General features: G+C 31.9%; 1 protein-coding gene across 20 annotated transcripts in view; it reads left to right on the forward strand.

Annotated features, from left to right (window-relative positions):
- Positions 1-21,424, forward strand: part of LOC129805730 (peripheral plasma membrane protein CASK) — a 518,962-nt gene extending 497,538 nt beyond the window's left edge. For 12 of the 20 annotated variants that reach the window (XM_055853901.1, XM_055853886.1, XM_055853936.1 and 9 more), the window contains 5 exons: positions 641-694; positions 5,151-5,270; positions 5,364-5,486; positions 11,110-11,393; positions 15,041-21,424. In XM_055853901.1, the coding sequence (XP_055709876.1) occupies positions 641-694; positions 5,151-5,270; positions 5,364-5,486; positions 11,110-11,393; positions 15,041-15,220 (761 nt within the window). In that variant the 3' untranslated portion in view covers positions 15,221-21,424. The remainder of the gene's footprint in view (positions 1-640; positions 695-5,150; positions 5,271-5,363; positions 5,487-11,109; positions 11,394-15,040) is intronic. The other 8 variants (XM_055854005.1, XM_055853971.1, XM_055853978.1 and 5 more) reach the window with 1 other exon arrangement.
- The last annotated feature ends 424 nt before the right edge of the window (positions 21,425-21,848 follow it).

Here is a 21,848-nt window from a genome sequence, read left to right on the forward strand (position 1 = left end):
TGAATGATGCAAATAACCGCGAGGGTATTGAATGTAATTCGGAAAATAATGTTTGATTTTGATGCGGTTGCCATTTCGGCTAAAATGGTCAATACAAATATTAATCAAAATGCTTAAACATGTCCTAATTGGAGGATGTGGGCAAAAGCTGTGGGGCTTTTTCATCAATAATCATTTTGTGAATACCTGTGAAATGGTTAGTACAATGATGAAAACCACAAAAATCTTAAATTTGAAATAGATTTAAATTTCAGATGAAATTTTCTAGTTAAATTCCAATAATATTATTCATGTTACTTGCAATTGACTATATATAACTTTGACGGTAACAGAATAAATAGAAAGCTAGAGAATTAGAAACTTTCCTTCTCATGGCAGTCTTCACATTCTCTGAAATGTTGGTTATGCCACTTTTGCAGACAGATTTCCCAATCTAGAGAAATCCTTTTGGTAATATATTTTGATGGAAAATGAATATCAGTGAAATTGACATATTGGATGGTATAATAATTTTGTTAGGAAGTTACTTCTCATATGATTTTATGCCTTTTATTCCTTATGATTTCTGTATAAGTGTTGACATGTGTTTCTTTACCATTTTGTGTGTTGTGTGGCGGCAAATAAAACACTGACTAATCAGGAGAATCTGGTCCTGGGTGTTCAGCACATGCCGAAGGATGTGATGGATCGACAGGTACACGAAGGACTTTTTGTAATGTCAATTTAAATAAGATGAATTATTTTATTGTCACTGGACAATAAATTAAAAACCAAGTGCCATAACCGAAGTTAATTTTATATTAAATTCTCTTTTTTCACTATTTAGAATGATTTTATTCTCAAAAAACATGTTCTTGATCCAGTTTCTCTTTTTTATTATTATTAGTTTTACTATTTATTCTCCAAACCATAATCCTTCTCAATATCAAAAATACTTTCGAATTTTATTACTCCCACAAGTACCCCAATCAATTTGACTATTTAATTTGATAAGTTTGACAATTACCCAAAATAAAAAGATGGAAGTTTCTTTCATTCTCCCAAAATGGTCCGTTTTGTGCATGGCAACTGTTAGCATAGTTTTAAAAGTTTTCTGCTTAATTGATTTAATTAAAACTCTTCATTTGTAACTTTACAACATATCTCTGTCTAATATGGCTTGAAGTTTTTAATGTGTGTGTAGCTTTTTTTTCGTTGGTTTTAAGTGAAAAAAAAGAACAATCAATTGAATATTCTTGAGTGACTGATTATCATAATCACGTTTCAGACATTTGCACATAAAATACTTATCGTGCTTGAAGGATAAGACGGTTTGAGCTTTATCCCTATCCCTTTTTAACTGAGGGTGTAAATTATTGAATTAAAATTGCCATCTTCAGACTTATTATGTATTCTTTCTATACATTTTCCGCTTTATTTGATTAAGGCAGTCTGGGATGATCAAACTTCATGGAAAAGGATATACTTAAAGTTGAGATATTCTTTGAATACCAAAGTATAACCACAATTCTATATAAAGAATTTTCCTTATAATATAGACTTTGTAATATATGCAAAGAGGCTGTTCCACTTTGCACAAAATAAAAAAAAGCGTTGAATTTCCGAGAAATAGCTCGTTAAATTTCTAGTGAAAGAAAATGTGGCAACATTTATTATTTCAGACAGAAAATTCTTTATGCACAATTATAAAGTGAAGTGTCATAATTTAAGATTTTACAAGGATAAATTTATTAATTCAAACAAAGTACTTCGATTAAACTTATTTTTTATTGTTTACAAGTAGATAGTATGCACCGCCCAAAACAATTTTAAACCACTCGTACTTTAAGAGCTACTGCAAATTAGCATTTTAAACTTTAGGTCGGAAATATTATTCGAAAAGCCAGGATTATATTGAAGGTCTGACAGAGGGTCCCGGTCAAAATCCCGAAAGCCAAAATCCAGAATTCTTGAAAGTGTCATAAGGTAAAGTGCCCTCAAATCGACCGGTTCATCGATTTGATCGCTGGGTCAATTTTTCAATGTTTAATCCCAAATTTACACGAAATTGTCACTGATTCATTTTATTTATGGAATAATTGACCTATTAATGTTAGATCATACGCCAAATATTAGTGCAAATATAAATAAAGAGGCAAAGGGAAATCTTCTGTGTCTTCGGAAATTATTCTAAATATTTTCCTCCATATAATTTCATCCCTTTCAGGATTTTGAACATTCGGGATTTTGGCTTTCGGGATTTTGGCTGCCACCGGAGCGCAGAATCTTTATATTGGCTCCGAGCTTAGAATATCAAAATCTTGGCTTGGCCACCTGACCTCTTGAACTCCTGACTTCAATCCAATTCAAAATATTTGGGAGATTCTTGTTTACCATATTTACGCCGATATTCGTCAAAACACTTATGTTTTTGAGTTAGAATTTGCAATTTTGGATGCGTGAAACAAGCCTGAAGATAAGTTCATCGAAAATTTAATCGATAGTATGCATAATCGCATTCTTGAAATACTTCAGAATCGCTAGAATCACTAATTTTAAAGATTTGCATAAAAATTATTTCGCTTTAATAATATTACAAAAGATTTTTTTGACATTATCGTAGTAGAGTGCCCGTTTTCTAATCCGGATCGGCGTAATCCGAACGAGTTATCGACGATAGCTAGACGATTTTTGTTTAATAAATGAAGTATAATAGCATAGGATTCTCTAATTATGTCTTTTTAAGCTTCTTTAAAACTTTTATTCTAATTCTACAAAAAATCTGTAATATATTTTCGAGACGTTCAACAAATTCAAAAAATTCATCCGGATTACGAAGCGGACATCTGTCATATTGTCTCCCAATCATCCGGATAACGAAGCGGGCACTGTAATAATAATAATAATAATAATAATTTATTGATTGCTGCCCAGGTTACATAATATAACAAACAGGACTATACAATACGATCAAAAACGTGTAAAATTGATATTCTCTCAATTAAAATTTAAGAAAGATGTTGCGCTATCAAAAAATTATCATAAATAGGTTTAAATCAAAGTATTTTGTGGAAAAAATAAAGATATATTAAAAAAAATGTGACTATTGAGAAGACCTTATGGTAATGATACACTGGAAAACCATAAAAATCAACATTTCTTCAGTGGAAATATGGGAGAGCCGTTGCAATGTCAAAAAAAATTACAATAATATTGTAAAATAATTCAATTCAAAATATTTTGCAGAAAAAAATTAAAAAAAAAAACGAATACAGAAAAAATTTGAGTTCTGCAAAGTGACCTTATGATAATGGTACGCATTATGCACTTCATGTTTGTGAAGAAGTACAAACTTTTACAGACTTTTTTGTGAGTTATTTGATTTATAAGCATTTCGTAAGTCCCCAAGGAATTCACAAACTTTTGCAAACAATTTTACGTTTTTTTCCTGTGTAGTCAATCAGAAAATTCGATGGAATTAAATGTTTTATGTTGATTTTTAATTGAATTTAAATTATAATCCTTTTTTTTAATATCTGTTGAAAACATTAACAATAATTGACTAATAGGCGGCACCGAAGGCAGCCAAAATCCCGAACACCAAAATTCCCAAAGGGCCAAAATCCCAAAAGCAAAAATCTCGAAAATCGAAATCCCGAGTATTCAAAATCGTGAAAAAGATGAAATTATATGGAGGATAGGGTAAATGTGCCAAATTTCGGCCAGTTTGCAATTTCGGCCACCTTTTTTGTTCCTCGAATTTCCACGAACTTTTAGATTTTACGTACTCTAGAGATTATACAATGCAAAACAATAACAAAAAAATGTAGCTTCGACAAACTAGATGGCGTGAAAAAGATATTGGAAGATTTCCCGAAGGGCAAGGAACTATGAGAATGAAGGTGGCCAAAATAGGGCATCAAAGCTATGTCTATATTTTTATTCATTTTAAAATATATTCAGAATGATTTTAGAGTAAATAAAGACGCTAAACTCTTTACAAGGTTCCAAGCAACAGTCTTGCAAAAGAAAGAATAAAAAAAATCAATTTGTATTTAAAATATTACATTTCAAACTTGAAACTTTCACGCTTGCATGCAACTATCCCGAAATTTGGCACACTTACCCTAATGTGTAGAATAATTTCCCAAAATTTTCGGGATTTTGGCGTTCGGGATTTTTACCAAGACCATGGATTACTTTACCATGGATAGTAAGTAGAAATTTTCGCGTCCCATAGTAGTGCAAACAAAGCGAATGAAAGTACACACAGGAATGATGCGATTTTATGCTTAGGAATAAAAATGTACAATTTAAGCGATCTTCAGTCTCGAGACTATCAAGAAGTAAGGGTAGGGTCTTTATTCGTAGTTTTATTCACTTTGTTTGCACTACTATGGGACACCAAAATTTCTGCCTAATGGCCTCTACAAATTGGGAGCAATTTTTGTCAAAAATTGCTTTTTTGAAGGAAATTCCCTGCAGCGTTGTAGGGGGAAACGTCAAATTTCTGTCAAAAACGCAATTTTTGACGAAAATTGCTCCCAATGTGTAGACGCCTTAATACTATCCATAGTAGAGTTATCCGTGCCGGGACCCATTCGACACAATCAAAATTGTGAAAACAAAAAAAAAATCAACAGATTTGCCTTAGATATTTTAATAAAATTAAACAAAATAATCATTTTGTGGTTTATTCAAAAATAATAATAGAATAATTTCCCAGAAAATACAATATTTATCTACTTTAATAGGTCAGCTATAGAAGAGATAACAAAAATAATAACATGTAATATATTTTCCTTGGCAATATCCAAGAATTGTTTATTGCTTCTTCCTCTTTTTTTTGGTGAAAAGCTTTTGTAATATAAATTAATATAGCAATAGCTGGATAAAGCAAACTCCCCAATATTTTGTGAGATATAAGAGAATGTTTTTTTTTCCTACTTGATGCAATGCAATGTATAGTAGTGGTGAAATTATGGCTAATGTTGAATTTCTTTTTCTCTATCTTTTTTCTCTCTTTTATAAAAATTATTTTTCTCATTTCACCTCTCAAGAAAAATATAAAACACAAAAATGTATTTGAAAATGATTTATAAGTGATGAAAAAAAATTTCCTTTCAAATGCAATCAATTTTGGTATTTTTGGTCTTTTTCGTGTCTTGCAGTTAATTGCTCAATATTTGGCCGAAAGAAAAAGCAGTGCAGAGACAAATATCTTGCAAAACACAATGCTGTGTTCGATCAATTAGATTTGGTCACATACGAAGAAGTGGTTAAAGTACCCCGTAAGTTGAAATTAATTTCATTGAAGCTATAAAAAAAATTGTCAGAATAACTGATTGATTTTAATATTACTACTTTTTTGCTGAACTTTGCAGTTGGCGATCCTGCATTTCAGAGGAAAACATTGGTGCTCCTAGGCGCTCATGGTGTTGGACGTCGTCATATCAAAAATACACTTATAGCAAAATATCCAGACAAATATGCGTATCCTATACCACGTAAGTATTTGAAAACTTCACTATTTGTTTCGAAAAACTTTTGAAGAAAAAAGTGTTTTTTTTTTTTGGAAAACTCTGAGAAGAGAGTTTTGCAAACGAATTTAAAAGCTGCAATGATGAGAAAAAACTGAGAGTAAAATACTTGGAAATTATTCAGTCTCTTTGGAAGTTAAATTAATGGAATGGAATAGGCAACCCCTTATTTAACACCGCGATTAATAATTTTGTTATCTCTGGCAATATTGACAATCATTAAATTTTAACGAAGTATGTTGAAATTGTGTAACAATTCAATTTTAGACGGTTCAGTTCTCCTTCTTAATACTTATTCACGTTTAGAGGGTATGGGGGGATGCTCTTAAGCAATGCTTTAAATTTGCATGAAAATCTTAAGATAACTTCGAAAAGTTTGTATATGTAGCAAATTCAAAGTTTCTAATTGACGAAATATCGAGTGAACTCATTTAAATTATCATCTATAAAGGCAAAAGTCTTTAATCTTCTAGTCTATTTTCTATTCCTCAGAGACACTTAATCGATAAATCTTCGTAGTTCCTTGTTAAGTTATAAATTAACGTATTAAAAGAAGTATTGCAATGTAAATCCATTATCTCCTACATTAAGTTAGACAGACTCATTGTTTAATTGAAGAGGATATCCATTAATTTTTTATTCACTTATCGCACATCTTAACTATGAAGTATTCAGTTATATTTTGTAAAAAAACTGGTAAAAGAAAGTTTTTCTTGTCTTGAAAGTTTATGTTGAAGATTTATAGACAAAAATGATTTATATTGTAGTGAAGGATTAATCAGGTTGTCAGCGGAAATCAGCACATTTTAAACACTTGATTTAGTTTCTAATGTAATTTATTATTCCCTCATTGTGATATCGATTTTTATTGAAGCTATGGGATTTGACACTATTGGACATGATAAGAGAGATTAGCTAATATAAATGCTAATAATGCAAAACAATTTGAATTTGCAATTTAGTTTGGTTCCAATGGTTCCAATAGTGTACTAGGTGGCTCAAAAAGTCTGGACTTGAGTGAAAAACATTTTTTAAGCAAATTCGGTTTTACTTTCCAACAGTGTTCATTGTATGTCTATACAGCACATCCAATAATTTTCCATCCTTTTTTATACCGTCCGAAATGCACAATTTTTTGTGCATGTTCTTATCTATTTTATGCAGAAGCGATGCGGGTTTTATTTCGAGTTTAGACCGTTTTATACAAAATTAGTGCGAGTTTTATACAAAAAACTAAAAGTTTATCTCAGAACAATTACTGGAAAATTGTCATTCGACAATTAATTCGTTCTTCAAAACACTAACCTGTAGGGGAATTTTGTAATTTTCATGGCATTGTCACGCGTGAGATCGAAACCTGACTATGCCAATCGAGTTTTTTTGTCATATCATATGAGTTCGAAAATGTAATTCGTAGATTTTTAATGAAATGGCTTTACTTAGTGATATTATGCAAATAAAGTCTGTCTTGGTTGATTTGTTTAACAACATTCATTGACATTTGAATTGCCAGAAATCTCAAATATGTGACTTCTGACAATGTCACGTGAGCTGAAATGGCAATTTCACGGCTACAGAATCGCATTTTCGAAAAAGCTCTTCTGAGATTCAAACCCAATTTGTCATATGGCATTGCCAGAGCGTTACAGAATTCCCCTCCAAGTTTGACAAAATACATTGTATGAGGGACCAATTTGAAACCGATTACGTGGATTTTGGCTTATGGTCCTCATACATTGGAAGCAATTTTTGTCAAAAACTTCCTTTTTTTTAATTTATTGCTTTTAACAGTAGGGCAAATTTTCTTTAAAAAGCATTTTTACGAAAAGTTCTCCCAATGATCTAAAAGTAATGAATAATGCGCTAGTTATGATTTTAGCTTTTCCAATACAATTTCTGAATGTTATTCCAAACTCATCCGAAATACGGACGCTGTAACTTTTTCGAAAAACTGTTGTGTTTTAGGACGCTTTAGAGCACTTTCTATCACAGAAATCCATTGTGCTGTCTGTTAATGGACTCTTCTCTATAGAAATCGATCTATATGAAATCGATCCATGGTTCAATCCATTCGATAGTTGGAAATTGGCGCAAAAACTCTATGGAATTTTTTGTAAGCCCAGTCAAATTTTGCTGTAAAATCGTAACAAGAACGTATTTTTGGTTCATTTGTAAATGTAGCACCGATATGACGCAAAGTTTCTTCTTCTTTCTTGGCTGTTATACTGGGCTCCATATAGCCAAAGCTTTGTCGTATCCAAAATATCGTACCCTTATTGAGATTTTCCACCTGATAGCGAAAGAAACCTCAGCTGGTGAATTCCCTTCCCTGTTCGCGGTAATTCACATTTCCCGTCTCTCGCTCCAGGCAAGGCCCTTTACTGGCGGTATACTTCTGTTACCCGCAGTGTGAGTGATTGGCTGATACAAGACACCGTCAGTCAGTCGGTAACATGGCCTGGAAGTGTTCGGATAGGGGCACAAATTGGCACAAAGCTAGTCGCTGCAGGGCAATTATTGGTAGTGACAAGCCTTGGTCTTCCTAGGGAATCCTTCACGGCAGTAGCCCGACAACTGTACTGACGTCTTTTTGGCGTCCAGATCCAGCTGATTTCAACCGATTCGAAAATAACTCAAAAGTTCACTCAAAATAGATGAGATCAAATAGAACTTACTCGAAAACAATTACTGGTAGTTATCGATTCATAACCGATTCATTACCGGTCTATTGGGGAACCAGAGTGGCGCAATAGGCAAGACCGTTGACTCTTGGGCGGATTGATTCCCCGGCTCGACTTACTATTGTAAGTTCGAGTCTCACCCGTTGCAAAGATCTGAATGTTAAATTTTCATATGTTAATAACGTAATATAATGCACCGCCTACGCCCAACAACTCCGGGAGCATGGAAAAAGCATCCACACTACGGGAAAGGCGCTCCTGGGAAGTCTACAATGGACTTAGCAGATTCTCCCAACACGGGATATGGACATTGTAAAAATGATAACCAGTCTATTACCGATAGGAACTATTGGAATTGCTTCAAATGGATAGGAGGGTAGGGGAGGGATGCAAAAATGAATGACATGTTAGCGGTCCTTAGGTCGACATGTAGCGGGTGGGGAAATGCCCCGGGAGGTTTCAAGTGTCCCAAGTATCTATCTTTAACCGTTAACGTTAACGGACAAACAGAGTGCACTTGTAAAAATAAAAGGATTAAATTGATCCAAATTTGATAGTTTTGCAAAGGATAGATCAAATTTCAAATTCTGAATGTAAATACATTTATCATAATAGAACATCCTTTGCAAAAGGATTAAATTTGGATCAATGTGATCCTTTTGTTTGTACCAGTGTGATATAATTCTTCAGAAATTGTCTGGAATGCAAAGATATGTTGTAAAAGTGGTCTCTATGGGAACTCCCTGTAGAGTTCAAGCAGTAAAAAGATTATGGTTTTACACTACAGATGTAACTTGCAAATACGTTAACATGAAAGGCTGAACTTTTGACAATCAATCGTCTAATCAAAGAGGAAGAGTATTATGAATGTCTCACAATTTTTTATATTAGGATTATTCCAGATTTTTCGATCCACTCCAAAATTTCAGATTTATAAATAAATTAACTCTGAATAAAAATCTAAATTAGGGGATAAGTAAATACGAGTATATAAATGTAATTATTATTATTATTATTACTTCAGAATTCACAATTTTGCCAGAATATAGGGTACACTCTAAAAAAAGTTTAGACGTGATTATACTAACGAAAATTAGTTGTTCGGGCGATTATTATCAAATCTATTTAAAATAGTTCTTATATTCTTAAAACATTATACTCATAATAAATTTATTAGTAGTGAGAATATAAGACAATATTTACGTAGATAAGTTGCGGCAATTATTTCATAATGCTTTCATACAATTTTATTTTCTTGTGTTAATTAAATGAAATCATTATCCCAACTAATATTGGTCACTAATTCCTTTTAGTTCTCACAACCAATGTAAATAGATGGGCCTATATTTTCATAAAGTTATGACTACTTTTCCAATAGTAAAGAGTGGTTTTTATTTTAGTAATGCGTTGAAGCTCTTTCGAATTTTAAGCAACTAATAAGAAATATGCATCACAATGAATGCTATATAGTAACCACTACTAATATGATATACTTATTACAGTCAATAAGATGGGTATCAACCCCATTTATTTAGTAATTGGAACTAATATGTTATAGTACCCATTACTATTTTAATTTAGTTGTGATAACTAAATGAAAAGGATACTTTAACTAACTGTGGTCCACTATTTCATTTAGTTACCCAAACTAAATATATAGTTGGGTCTATATTTACTATATTTTATAGTTCTAATAACTGCATATGAGCTTGTACGAACTAATTTTTTCTAAGAGTGTAAGTGTGCCAAATTCCGGCCAGCTTGAAATTTCGGCCACCTGTTTTGTTCCTCGAATTTCTATAAACTTTTAGATTTTACGTACTCTACAATGCAAAAGAATAACAAAAAAATGTAGCTTCGATAAACGAGATGACGTGAAAATATATTGGAAGAATTCCCGAAGAGCAAGAAACTATGAGAATGAAGGTGACCGAAATAGGGCACTAAAGCTATGTCTATATTTTTATTCATTTTAAAATGTATTAAGAATGATTTTAGAGTAAATAAAGACGGTAAACTCTTTACAAGGTTCCAAGCAACACTCTTTCAAAAGAAAGAATAAAAAAATCAACTTGTATTTAAAATATTACATTTCAAACTTGAGACTTTGACGTTTGCATGCAACTATGCCGAAATTTGGCACACTTACCCTAATTCGTAAGAATGTTGATACATAATTACATATTGATACACAATTTTTTCGCATACTTCTAAAGGAATCTAGGCCTTACATTTATTTTATTTAGTTCCACGATTCTTTTATAGAGCTAAATTACATTACGTTAAAGCCCAGTTTCCTTTAGAAATATGCGAAGAAATCGTATATCAATGTAGCCCTACCTACCCTCACTGAAACTTATTTTTTCGAAATTTCAAATTCTAATAAAAATGATTATTAAAATTTATAAATGGAGTGCGAAAATATATAGGTATCGATTAATTAGTGAATTATATACAGGGCGTTCTATTTGGTGTTTTGCTTTGGGAAAAGTTTTCTTTTTTTGCACAATAGATCGAGAAAAAAACCCATTAAGGATTAATTTATAACACAACTTTTGGTTATTTACTAACACGCATTGTACACATGAAAAGAGATAATTCCGTTGAAATACACCACAATCAACCCAAATAAACAGTTTCCCTCTTACATAAGAAATTCACGGTAATTGAAAGCTTTCACCCTAGAGAGTAAAAAAAAAAGAGCTCACTCATCGAACACTAGTGAAAAGGGTTAACTTATTGCTCTTGTTGAGAGAAAGGATGAATAGAGAGATTCAGTAAACAGAGGGTGTTAAAGCTTTTGCAGCTGGTTGCAAAATTCAGAGTGATTTTTGTTCCTAAGCCCCAATAGCCTAAATATCTTTTTTTTTTCTCTTTTTTTCTGCTTCCTCTTTGGGGAAAATATATAGATACAACGAGGCCACCGCGGCCGGATGAAGAGAATGGCCGAAGCTATTATTTTGTGTCCCATGACGAGATGATGCAGGATATTGCTGCGAATGAGTATTTGGAATATGGTACACATGAGGATGCAATGTATGGGACAAAGCTGGAGACAATTCGGCGTATTCATGCTGAAGGGAAAATGGCTATTTTGGATGTGGAGCCTCAGGCACTGAAAATTCTACGCACAGCTGAATTTACACCCTATGTGGTCTTTATTGCGGCACCATCGCTACAAAATATTGCTGATGTAATCAATTGGGAATGATTTGTTTCAAGTGTACATTGGATGGAAATATTTTCCTCTAATTGTCATTTTTTCTCATCCGATATTTTACTATTTTTCAGTTCATTGACTTGAGCACTGATTGTTTTTGTTTTACTAATTAGGCCACGCCCTCTTTAAAATCAAGTTGGTATAAAATCAAAATTTAAGAGGTTTTCAACCAATATTTTTCCAGTTTAATACATTTTCCAACGATCTATCGAAGCAACTGATAAATTTGCATTTTTGGCTGAAGAGAATGCATAGCACAAGTGGGCGAAGGGGCGGGGGGTTCGAGTGGGCGTAACTTCCGAGTGAGCGTGTTCTCCATGTAGGCGTCACATTGCCGAATTTTCCTTTAGCCAAGCACTGAACAATTTCGCGAGGCAGCTGACAAAGTTCGGATTGTGAATGCATAATATATACAACAAGTTGGGCAAGATCTAATGGGTGTGGCTTTCTTGCATAGTATCACGAGATTCAATTTTTTAGCCCAGAACTTTTAACAATCTTTCGAAAAAGCGTAACAGAATGTCAAAATGTGTAGGGGAAAGTGACTATGCTTGATACTGTAAAATGATGTCCAAGGTTTGTGATTTTTTTCTGATTACCACACAAACCGAAACGATTCTTCCACTATGACAAAAAAAATGTCTCACTTATTAAGTTCATAATCCCACCTCAAATAATTACTGGAAATCCTTAGATTTTCCTCAAGAAGAAAATGGAAATTCAGTGGCGATTTTTATACAAGTTGGGTCTGGGGCCTTCCTGTATAATAATTGATTCGACACTTCGGAGGCCCATTTTCACTGCAAAAATTTCACAGGATACAAAAAAATGCACATCACTATTTAGACGGAACTCTGATCTATCTGCTTAAATCGTTTGTACAACTGGTTATTAGTTTTAAAATCACTTTTATGTAATTTTTCTAAACCATGTTTTTATGACATTAGGGCGCTAGCGAAAACCATTTTTTCACTTTGAGTCTATGAAAATGTCACTCTGCAACCTTAAAATTCACGCAACAGGGTTGAAGGCTATGTCAATTGTCGATAAAATTGGAGGATTATAATAGGTGTAATTATGAAAGAATCACATCTAATGATAGAGTTGCCACATTTAAATTATCATTCGTGGACCCTTCTTAAAATATAGGATGGACACAGGTAAAATTTATGAATTTGTCACCAACCTTAAAAACAGTGTCCCCAAGTAAAAATATTTTTACATAAATATTAATACTGATGAACCCTCTATGTGCCTATGATAGTAGCTTTCCTAAACAGCAACATTATTTAAGAAATACATATGAAATATTATGTATCGAAATTACAATTTTGGACCCATTTTTGATTTTTGCTTCCTGAAACTAGGAAAAAGAGCTGGGATCCTAATTTTTTTAGGAAATGTGAGGCTTAGGACCAGCTATTAAAATATATTGCTGTGAGTCACAATTATTGATTAACGTAGGAAAAAAAATAGTTATTATCAAGCTTGGACCGTATCAAGCATGGGCACTTTCCCCTATCTATATTATTTGTGTACGATCTAACAAGGCTACTTTACACGTCGGACTAACAAGTTCTGAGATTGCAGAAATCTCAACTGCATCTTTTTTTTATGAAGATAATGCATACAACAAATAAGCTGGATTCGAGGGAGTGTACCATTATGAAATCCATCCTTTACCCAGGACTTTCAGCTTTTCAGAGAACTGAATTGTAGTTGTTTTACTACGAACCATGTAAAAAAAATATTTCGATTCGGGAAATGAAAAATATTTTATGTTTAACTTTGAAAATAAGCCAAAAATACATACTTTTTGGCTGCAATAAAAGGAGGTTTAAGATAAATAGAATTTAATTTACCCAGGATCGACTTATTGTCGTGATTTTAATAAGGATTAAAAGTTTTAAAGTTATTTAAGTCTTAAAAGACTTAAAGTCTTTCTTATTCAAATGTTTGTTCCCTACGCCTTATAACTTAATCGACGTTTAGATAAACATCAGAAAGGTATTTTACAACACTGATTAAAAACGGGGGTGCGATTAACTTTTTTTCTCATAACTTTAAAACTTTTTAGGTGTAAAAATATATCAACATTTTTTAATGTTAATTTTACACCTTTTTAAGGGTAAAATTAACATGAAAAAGGGTAACTTTAACCCCTAATACACATGAAAAGCATAATATTTACACCGATTTCAGATCAATACTGCAGGGTAAAATAAACATTTCCGGTATGTTATTTTAACATTTTCAGATTTCTCTTAGTGAAGGACCTAGAAGATATCTACATTTATATTTAAAATATTGCGGATCTCAGTGGCGCAATAGGCAAGACCGTTGGGTCTTGGGCGGATGAGATTTCTGACTCGACTCTCAAAGATGTGAGTTCGAGTCCCGCCCGGTGCAAGCAACTGAATATCAAAAAAAGACATTTTCACTGTGATAAAACGTATTATAAAATGCACCGCCTCTGCCCAAAAAACTCTGGGTCTACAATGGGCTTAGCAGATTCTTCCAACACAAAACGATTAATAATAATTAAAAATAATACTAAATTTATGTCAAAAATATTGTTAGGTTTGTTCATCGTGCATTCATTGTTTTTCTTGCGTAATATCATTGAAAAGAATATTATTAAAAACAAATATCGCAAAGTTTGAAAAATTGCCAATTACTTGCATTTATGAATTATTATCCGACTCGAAGGACCATAAAATGATAGTTTTTTACATCTATAGAATAAAAGAGTAATTATATTTTATCCGGAAGGTTGAGAAAATACGCCAACTTGTCTGTGGATGCAAAAACTTGATTATTATCCAGCTCGAAGGACCCTTAAATTTTATTATTTTGCCGTGTAATATGATTAAAAAGAATACTGTTAGGAATAACTGAGAGGTACAGTCTCTAGAATCACCTGCGGATGCAAAAACTTGATTATTATCAGGCTCGAAGGACCATTAAATGATAATCTTGTACATTTGTAATAAGATTGAAAAGGATATGGTTGAATGTCCGGGCGGTAAAGAAAAGACGCCAGAATTACCTGTGAATGCATGGGATTGATTGTTATCTTGCTCGAAGGACCATTAAAAGAAAATGTTTTAATGTGTAATATGATTGAAAAGAATAAGGGTTGTCCGGAAGGTTGAGAATCTTACAAGAACAACATTTGGAGTCAAAGACCTGATTAATATCTGACTGGAGATGTGATGTTCTCACCCCAAACACATTTATTTCACGTCTGGTCTTTAATATAAGACCAAATTAGACAAATTACTAATTACTTTTTTCTGAAGATAGTAGAAGCACCATTGACAGTTTGACAGATGGGACAGTTATTGACAAATGAGAGGGCGTGGCGAAAATGATAGAAAAACATCGCAAAGGACAGTTCAAATTTTAACGACAAACATTCTACGATATTGCTAGTAGTAAAAAGAGGTATTTTTGAAAATATATCTTTTCCACCCAATGTACACTTGTATCAGGGATTTTCCTGGAATGTGGAAGGGTTGAACTCTGTGAGGTCATATATTGTTCTAATGTGTTAATTCTCTCTTCTTCCGCACGCCTTCCTGCTGTCTTGTGATTTATTGACTGGGTGAATAACACAGTACGATGGAAGCCTGGAGCGCCTAGCTAAAGAATCTGATATGCTGCGTCAAGCGTATGGGCACTTCTTTGATTTAACTATAGTTAACAATGATATTGGAGATACAATAGCAGCACTGGAGAATGCCATCGATAAGGTACATTCGACTGCCCAGTGGATTCCAGTTGGTTGGCTCTATTGACAAGACAGCGAACTAGAGTGTCCTGAATGCCTGGAGGGCTGCGATGAGTGCGACTGTGAACTCGATGAGTATGACCTCAAGTGAACAGTTTTGCACGGAATGTAATTCATTATGTTCAGGTTGGGGTATTTGCAAACAGGTCACTAAAAAAGAAAAAAAAAACAACAAATAAGAAAGGAAGAAAAAGGATAAATCAAAATTTTACCCCAAAAAAAAAACTTAATATATTTGTTATCTCCGCATATTCCTACTTAACAATATTTATCTAATCGAATTTTTTACACAATTTTATTTTTAGTTAAACTGCAAAGTAGATTTAAAGACACTTTTGTGTTCCAGTGAAGGAAGGAGATTTAATCGAGATTTTCTTCACAATTGCTTGCCATATTCGATTTTGTTTTAATTTAAGACAAAGAAAAGGGCTGATTGGATTTTTGCCAATTGCTTTTGGATCTTAATTGAAAATCTAACTCTCAAACTTGAGAAATTAAGATTCAGAACCAATTACCATGTCTTCAATTAACGTCCTTTAGCACATTTTGAAGAGCAATATCTTATCAATTTGTCAAAGACGTGATAAGAGATTTTTATTTTACTTTTTATGTTGTTGATTTATTTTATTGAGCACTTTTATGTTACGTCACATTTGATTTTCTTTTATCCCCAATTTTTATTGTACACTCTTAGGGAATATTTTAATAAATCAAATATATTTTTATGAATTGCATTTATTGTAGACAAAGAATATTATGTAAATGATAGCGCATAAATTATGTAGGAAGAGAAAATCGGCATAACTTTACTTTGTGTGAACTTTTACGGGGGATCTTTTCTAGGTAGAGGAGTAAGGTTTCTAAATAGGCAACGCCCACAAAATTGCACTGACCACGCTCAGTTTGAAAGACGTTTTGCAGACTGCTTCAATCTGTTTGATGTTTTTTAGGAAAATTTTTAGGTTAAAAACCTCTTTCTTGGAACTAGGGTAAGATGGGGTGATTTGGAATCATAATCGAGATTTTCTAACAGTTTTACATGTCAAAAGGTAAAAACAACGAAGAAGTATTTTCGACTTTTACTTCTGCATGGTTTTCTTTTTCTCTTTTACCATCTGAAACAGTGAAAAAATCTCGAAATTCGAAAAGAGACATGATTCCGAATTACCCCATCTTACCATATTCAATGAATAATGTTCTTTTCATACAAAAAGCTGTAATAATTCCTCTACTTGCGCAAGGACACACTAAAACCAGACATTTCTTAAATTTTTGCAGTTTCATTTAAATTTGTTACTGTATAATAACCGAAAAAGAAATATTGAGTGAAATATCACCTGTAAGCTCGTGGGGATATAAAATCCAATTCAATGGAAAAGCGCTTTAATGTCTCATTGTACTAGTGTGTCGATTCTCGTCCAATAATTTTATCAAACAGTGTTCTCATTGGTGGGGTCATCTTCCAGTCCAAACCAAAATCTTTTGTGAAACTGATTTGTCCCATTCTTCTTTTTGTTTAACCCTTTAAAGACGAGTGGGACACCGGTGTCCCAAAAACAAAACCGTTTTTAACTATACAAAGTTATTTTGACCTCTAGTTAAAAAAGATGGTTTTTATTTTAGAGATACCGGTGTCTCCTCGTCCTTAAAGGTTTAAGAACTAATTCCTTGATCTTTTATTTATTTTTTTTTGTTTTTTTTTGCGTATCGTTTGGTTGGTCAATATCTGAGATCTCTGTTCAGAAACCTTTCTGTCATAATAATACGAGGATTTGGGAAGGAGAGTTTATTGAGCAATGTGACTTATTCAAGGCAGGCTACCCGATTGACTAGCATGAATTTACAAATGTATATACATGACGGGTCCCAGACAAAGTCCCTTTGCTGGAGGCAAAGGGAAATTTTCTGTGTCTTGGGAAATTATTCTAAACATTTTCCCCATATAATTTCATCCCTTTCAGGATTTTGGCTTTCGGTATCTTGGCTGCCTCTGATACATGTCACTTTCTAATCAAAAGTCGCATTTTGCTTTCTAAACAACTTTGGTTCTTTAATGATTTCTTTGATTAAGTGTATTTTTTAATACGAGAATTATTTGTTTTAATAAAATTTTGATATTAATCTGTCTTGGGAATGTCGTAAGAATGTCCTATATAGGTGTCATAAATCTTGACAGATATGATATCTACTGGGATTTCGAGAAAAAATATGCTTATGGTGTCCCACATTGTTTTCAATATATTCTTGGGATTATCTATGAGACGATCAGGATCTAATACCATCAAGCATAGCAGAATAAACACTCTTATATGTAACATAGATTTTTTGGGGTGTTAATTTAATATTATAGCAAAACTATCCACTATTTTGCTAACCCATGGAAATGACACATTTTGGGTGTCCCTTTCCATCGCTCCACATACAATGCAACGTATTATTCTGTTCTATCACTTTTACTGCACATCTGGGTACAATTGAGTCACTAATTTGTTCAAGAAATTAAATATTCACTAGCACTGCTGGTGGAGTTGAAAAAAAAAACAAATGACACTGCGAAAGTTTGAAATGTCCGAGGGAAGTTAGCGCCACCATCGCAATAATTTCGAATTTTTGACTATTTTCTGTCTCCTTTCTTTCAAAATTCTGTAATTTTTGTGGCATTTGTCACACTTGAGTACGAAATCTGACAATGCCACTCGATCTTTTATATTCAGTAGACTCTCTCTCAATTGGGCATTTCGGGCAAAATGTCGTCCACTTTATCGATAGATTTGGGCGTGAAAGCCTTTGTAAATTCCACAAAAAGCGCTCAATTATAAAGAATCACGATAAAATAGGAAGAACTACAGCAAATTTGAGCGAATTACAGTAGAGTCCCTCAAATCTGAATCTCTCAAATTCGAACGCCGTTTGGATTCAAAATGTCAATTGTGAGGTTATGTTAAAAAGTTCGTATTCTAGATGAATGCAAATCATACTTATGTGCTTCTTCCTGAATGTTTACATACATTATGATCGTATAAAATGAAAAGGAAGTATGTTACCACTAAGACTTGTGAGAAACTACGGGAATTTGACTCAAAGTGCCATTTAATCTCAGATAAATGGTTTTGAAAAAATCGTTCGAACTTGGGAGGTGAGAAATGTCAAAAATACACCCCGAGCGTTCGAATTTAGAAGACCTACTGTAGCTTCATAATTAAACGTGAAAATTGTCAACAAAATTTTTCACCCGATTGAAAAAGAGCCGATTGAGCGAGAGTCTACTATAAGTGCGAAAATGTAAATAATTTTTTTAATAAAATCTGTTTACTTAATGATATTCTGCAAATACGTTTTGGTTGATTTGTTTAATAAAATTCATTGTCATTTGAATTGCTAAAAATCTCAAAAATGTGACATCTGACAATGCCATGTGAGCTGTAATGGCAATGCCATGGCTACAGAATCATATTTTCGAAAAACCTCTCCTGAGATTCGAACGTAATTTGTCATATGTCAATGTCAGATTGTTACAGAATCCCTCTACTGGAAATATTAGCATTATTTATTTATTTTAATGTACCAGTCTATTTTTGCCATTTTGTACATTATTCAATTTATAAATGTTTATTCGGTTTACAAGAACTCACAATTGTGGCAGTCGAGTCAGAGGTCATATCGCTAAAGAGTCGATCGCTCTTACCAATTGCACTATGAATCCCTGGCCTTAAAATAAATGATCACGAATCCCCTTTCAAGTTTACAGCGTCCCTCAGTGCAAAAAGCTCAAAAAGCTTTTAAAATTATTACTTAATTTCTTAAAAATGTTCGGTATTTTCAAAATATAGAAACCTCTGCAATTCCCCTTGGCGTTAGGTCTGCCCTCAATTGGTGGACATGGAAAAATACTGATTATCAGTAGTGAGTAATTTACAGACCTTTGAAATGCCATTTTTGAGCTTATGCAGAGGCTTTCACATTAATTATTTCATTGATTGAATTTATTACTAAATGAATTGATACAATAATTGGTTATTAAATAATCCTTTATTCAATTATATGTTTTTTGAGAAGTACGAATACGAAAGCAAAATGTGGACGTTGCCTGTTCAGGAGTTGAAATGCTACTTCAAAATATGATTTTTTAATTGAAGAAAAGTACATGCAAAGTTAAGAAATTCCAGAAAATAATTTGATAAAAAAAACAACACAACATTAAAATACATTTGAAATGTTCAAAAATTGAGTGAAAGATAAAAAAAAAATAGTTCGAAAGCTTGTCACAACAATGTGACAATAAATAGAGCGAGGCAAATTATAGAATTTAAAAAAAAAACAAGAGAGTGAAAAAAAAACAAAGTTATACAAAAAAGAATATGCTTTATCTCATACTAATATGTAGAGAAAATGAAACCCTAATATTTTATTGTCAAAAAAAAATGAAAACAAGGAAACATTTTTAAAAAAAAATTTGCTTGAACTCTTTTACAATTTATTCACAATTTTCTTGATATAATATTTATCTCAATGAAAATTTGAAAAAAAATGAAATTATGAAGTTGAATTAAACAAACTATTTAACGATAAGTTGGAGTGACGCAAAAGAAAAAAAATAGATAAGCAAAACAAGAAATGGGAAGAAAAAACAACTCAAAAATAGATACCATCAGCAAAAATTAACCTGATCGAATATCGCAGTATTATACGTAAAAGTGATAAAAAAAAATGCAACAACAGAGAAATTGATCAAGCGAATGCACACAACTTTTTGCAAAAATTAAAAAAAAAACGAGATAAACAAGAAAATTAAAAAAAAAGATGTTGAGTGGCGGTTATTTATAGTGGGAGAATAAAGAAAAGAAACAAGAAAATTGAGTTAAAGAAAAAACAAAAATAATAAAAAAATAAATAAATAAGAACGTAGTTAGTGCGATATTCCAGTAAAATGAAATGTTAACATAAATTTTAAATAAAAGTGTAATAATACAGAGTAAGATAATAAAGAAAAAAAATCGATGAACTGTTAAAAATATATTTTAAATGAAAAGTACTAATTATACATTAAGATTAATAAAAAAAATGAGGTAAAGAATAGGAAATTCTCAGAAAGAAAAAAAAACATTTATTAAAGCATTTGAATTTAAAAAAAGAAACATTAAAAACCCAATACTTAAAAACTTTGATTGAGCGTGATTTTTTTCGTTTTCTTCAAGAAAAAAAAAACAACAAAAATGTATCTTGTTAAATAGATGAGTAAACAACACAAATATTAATAAAAAAAAATTCTTGTCATTGATTAAACAACAAACATTTGAGGTGATTGTGTGTACGTGAAAAGCATTAAAAAAAACAGTCTACAAGCATAGAGAGTTATGCCTTATTTACATTTAATCAAATATTTAATGCTATAAAATATTTTTGATCAATCGCGTTCTCTGATTGGCTGTGCCTTAAAAGCACTGAAACCTTTCAAAGTTTCAACCAATCAGAGAACACAATTTAAGTAAAATATTTTATGGGATTAAATATTTAATTACTTGTGGATGATGCTTAAAAAAATTGAAAGGAATTTTATAATGATCTTGTTTTTTTCGTGCAAACTGCAAAAATTTGTACACAACTGCATTTTTTACAACGTAGAAAACTTTGTTATTACTTTAGGCAATTTCAAGAAAAAAAACAGAGTAAAATCTATAACAATGAAAATGATAAAAGTTTAACTAAAAACTGAGTGTCAAAATATTAATATCAATGCATTTTCTTATTAGAAATCAGCTGTAGTTGAGAGAAAGAAAGAAGGAAAGAAAAAAAACAATTTAGGTAAAATAATCCACGAAGATTAAAAAAGAAAAAGCCAATTACAAGAATTTAAAAAAAAATAGAAAATAACAACTTCACAGACTAAAAGAAAAATGCAATGATTTAGTGTTATTCCTCTTTCTCCAAATTAGTTTCTTCCTTTAAAAAAAACAACAACAAAATTAAATGTGTCATAATAATATTTATTTACATAATCCATCACAGAACTTGAAGAATTTATTAATTAGGAAAATATAACTTAAAAAGAAAACGTATTCATTAATAGAGAATGTGTAATTCTACTCGAGAAAAAAAGATCATACATATAACAACTTGTGGTTTCAACTTGGTAAAAAAAATATGTTATTTGAGGCAAAAATAAAAAAAAAACACAAAACAAACAATAAATAAAAAATAACGAATTATTGAAGTTCAAATTGATTGAATAAAAGGAAAAAAAAAATATTAAACAAGAGCAAAAAAAAAACCATGAAAAAAACTACTGGAGGAAAATTATATAAATTTTCTTATAGTGCACTATACTAATCCATAAAACAATCTCTATTATCTTATAAACAATGAAATTTTACTAAAAGAAAAACATGTAATTTCCATTGTATGTTTACAAAAACAAAAAAAAAACAAGGAAAAACATTCTATTGCGATTTTAGAAGAAAAAAAGACCATTAAAAAATATTATTTAGTGAAAAAGAAAATTACAAGAAATATTTAACGCACAGGAATAAAAAAACATGGTTAAAAAAATAATAGGTAATACTCGTTGAAGACGATTAATTTTTCTCCCAAAAACTTAAGTTCCTTTTGAGTGAGAAATTTTCGTAAGATCACCCTCG

Source organism: Phlebotomus papatasi, chromosome 1, assembly GCF_024763615.1.
Source record: "Phlebotomus papatasi isolate M1 chromosome 1, Ppap_2.1, whole genome shotgun sequence".
Lineage (NCBI taxonomy): Eukaryota > Metazoa > Arthropoda > Insecta > Diptera > Psychodidae > Phlebotomus > Phlebotomus papatasi.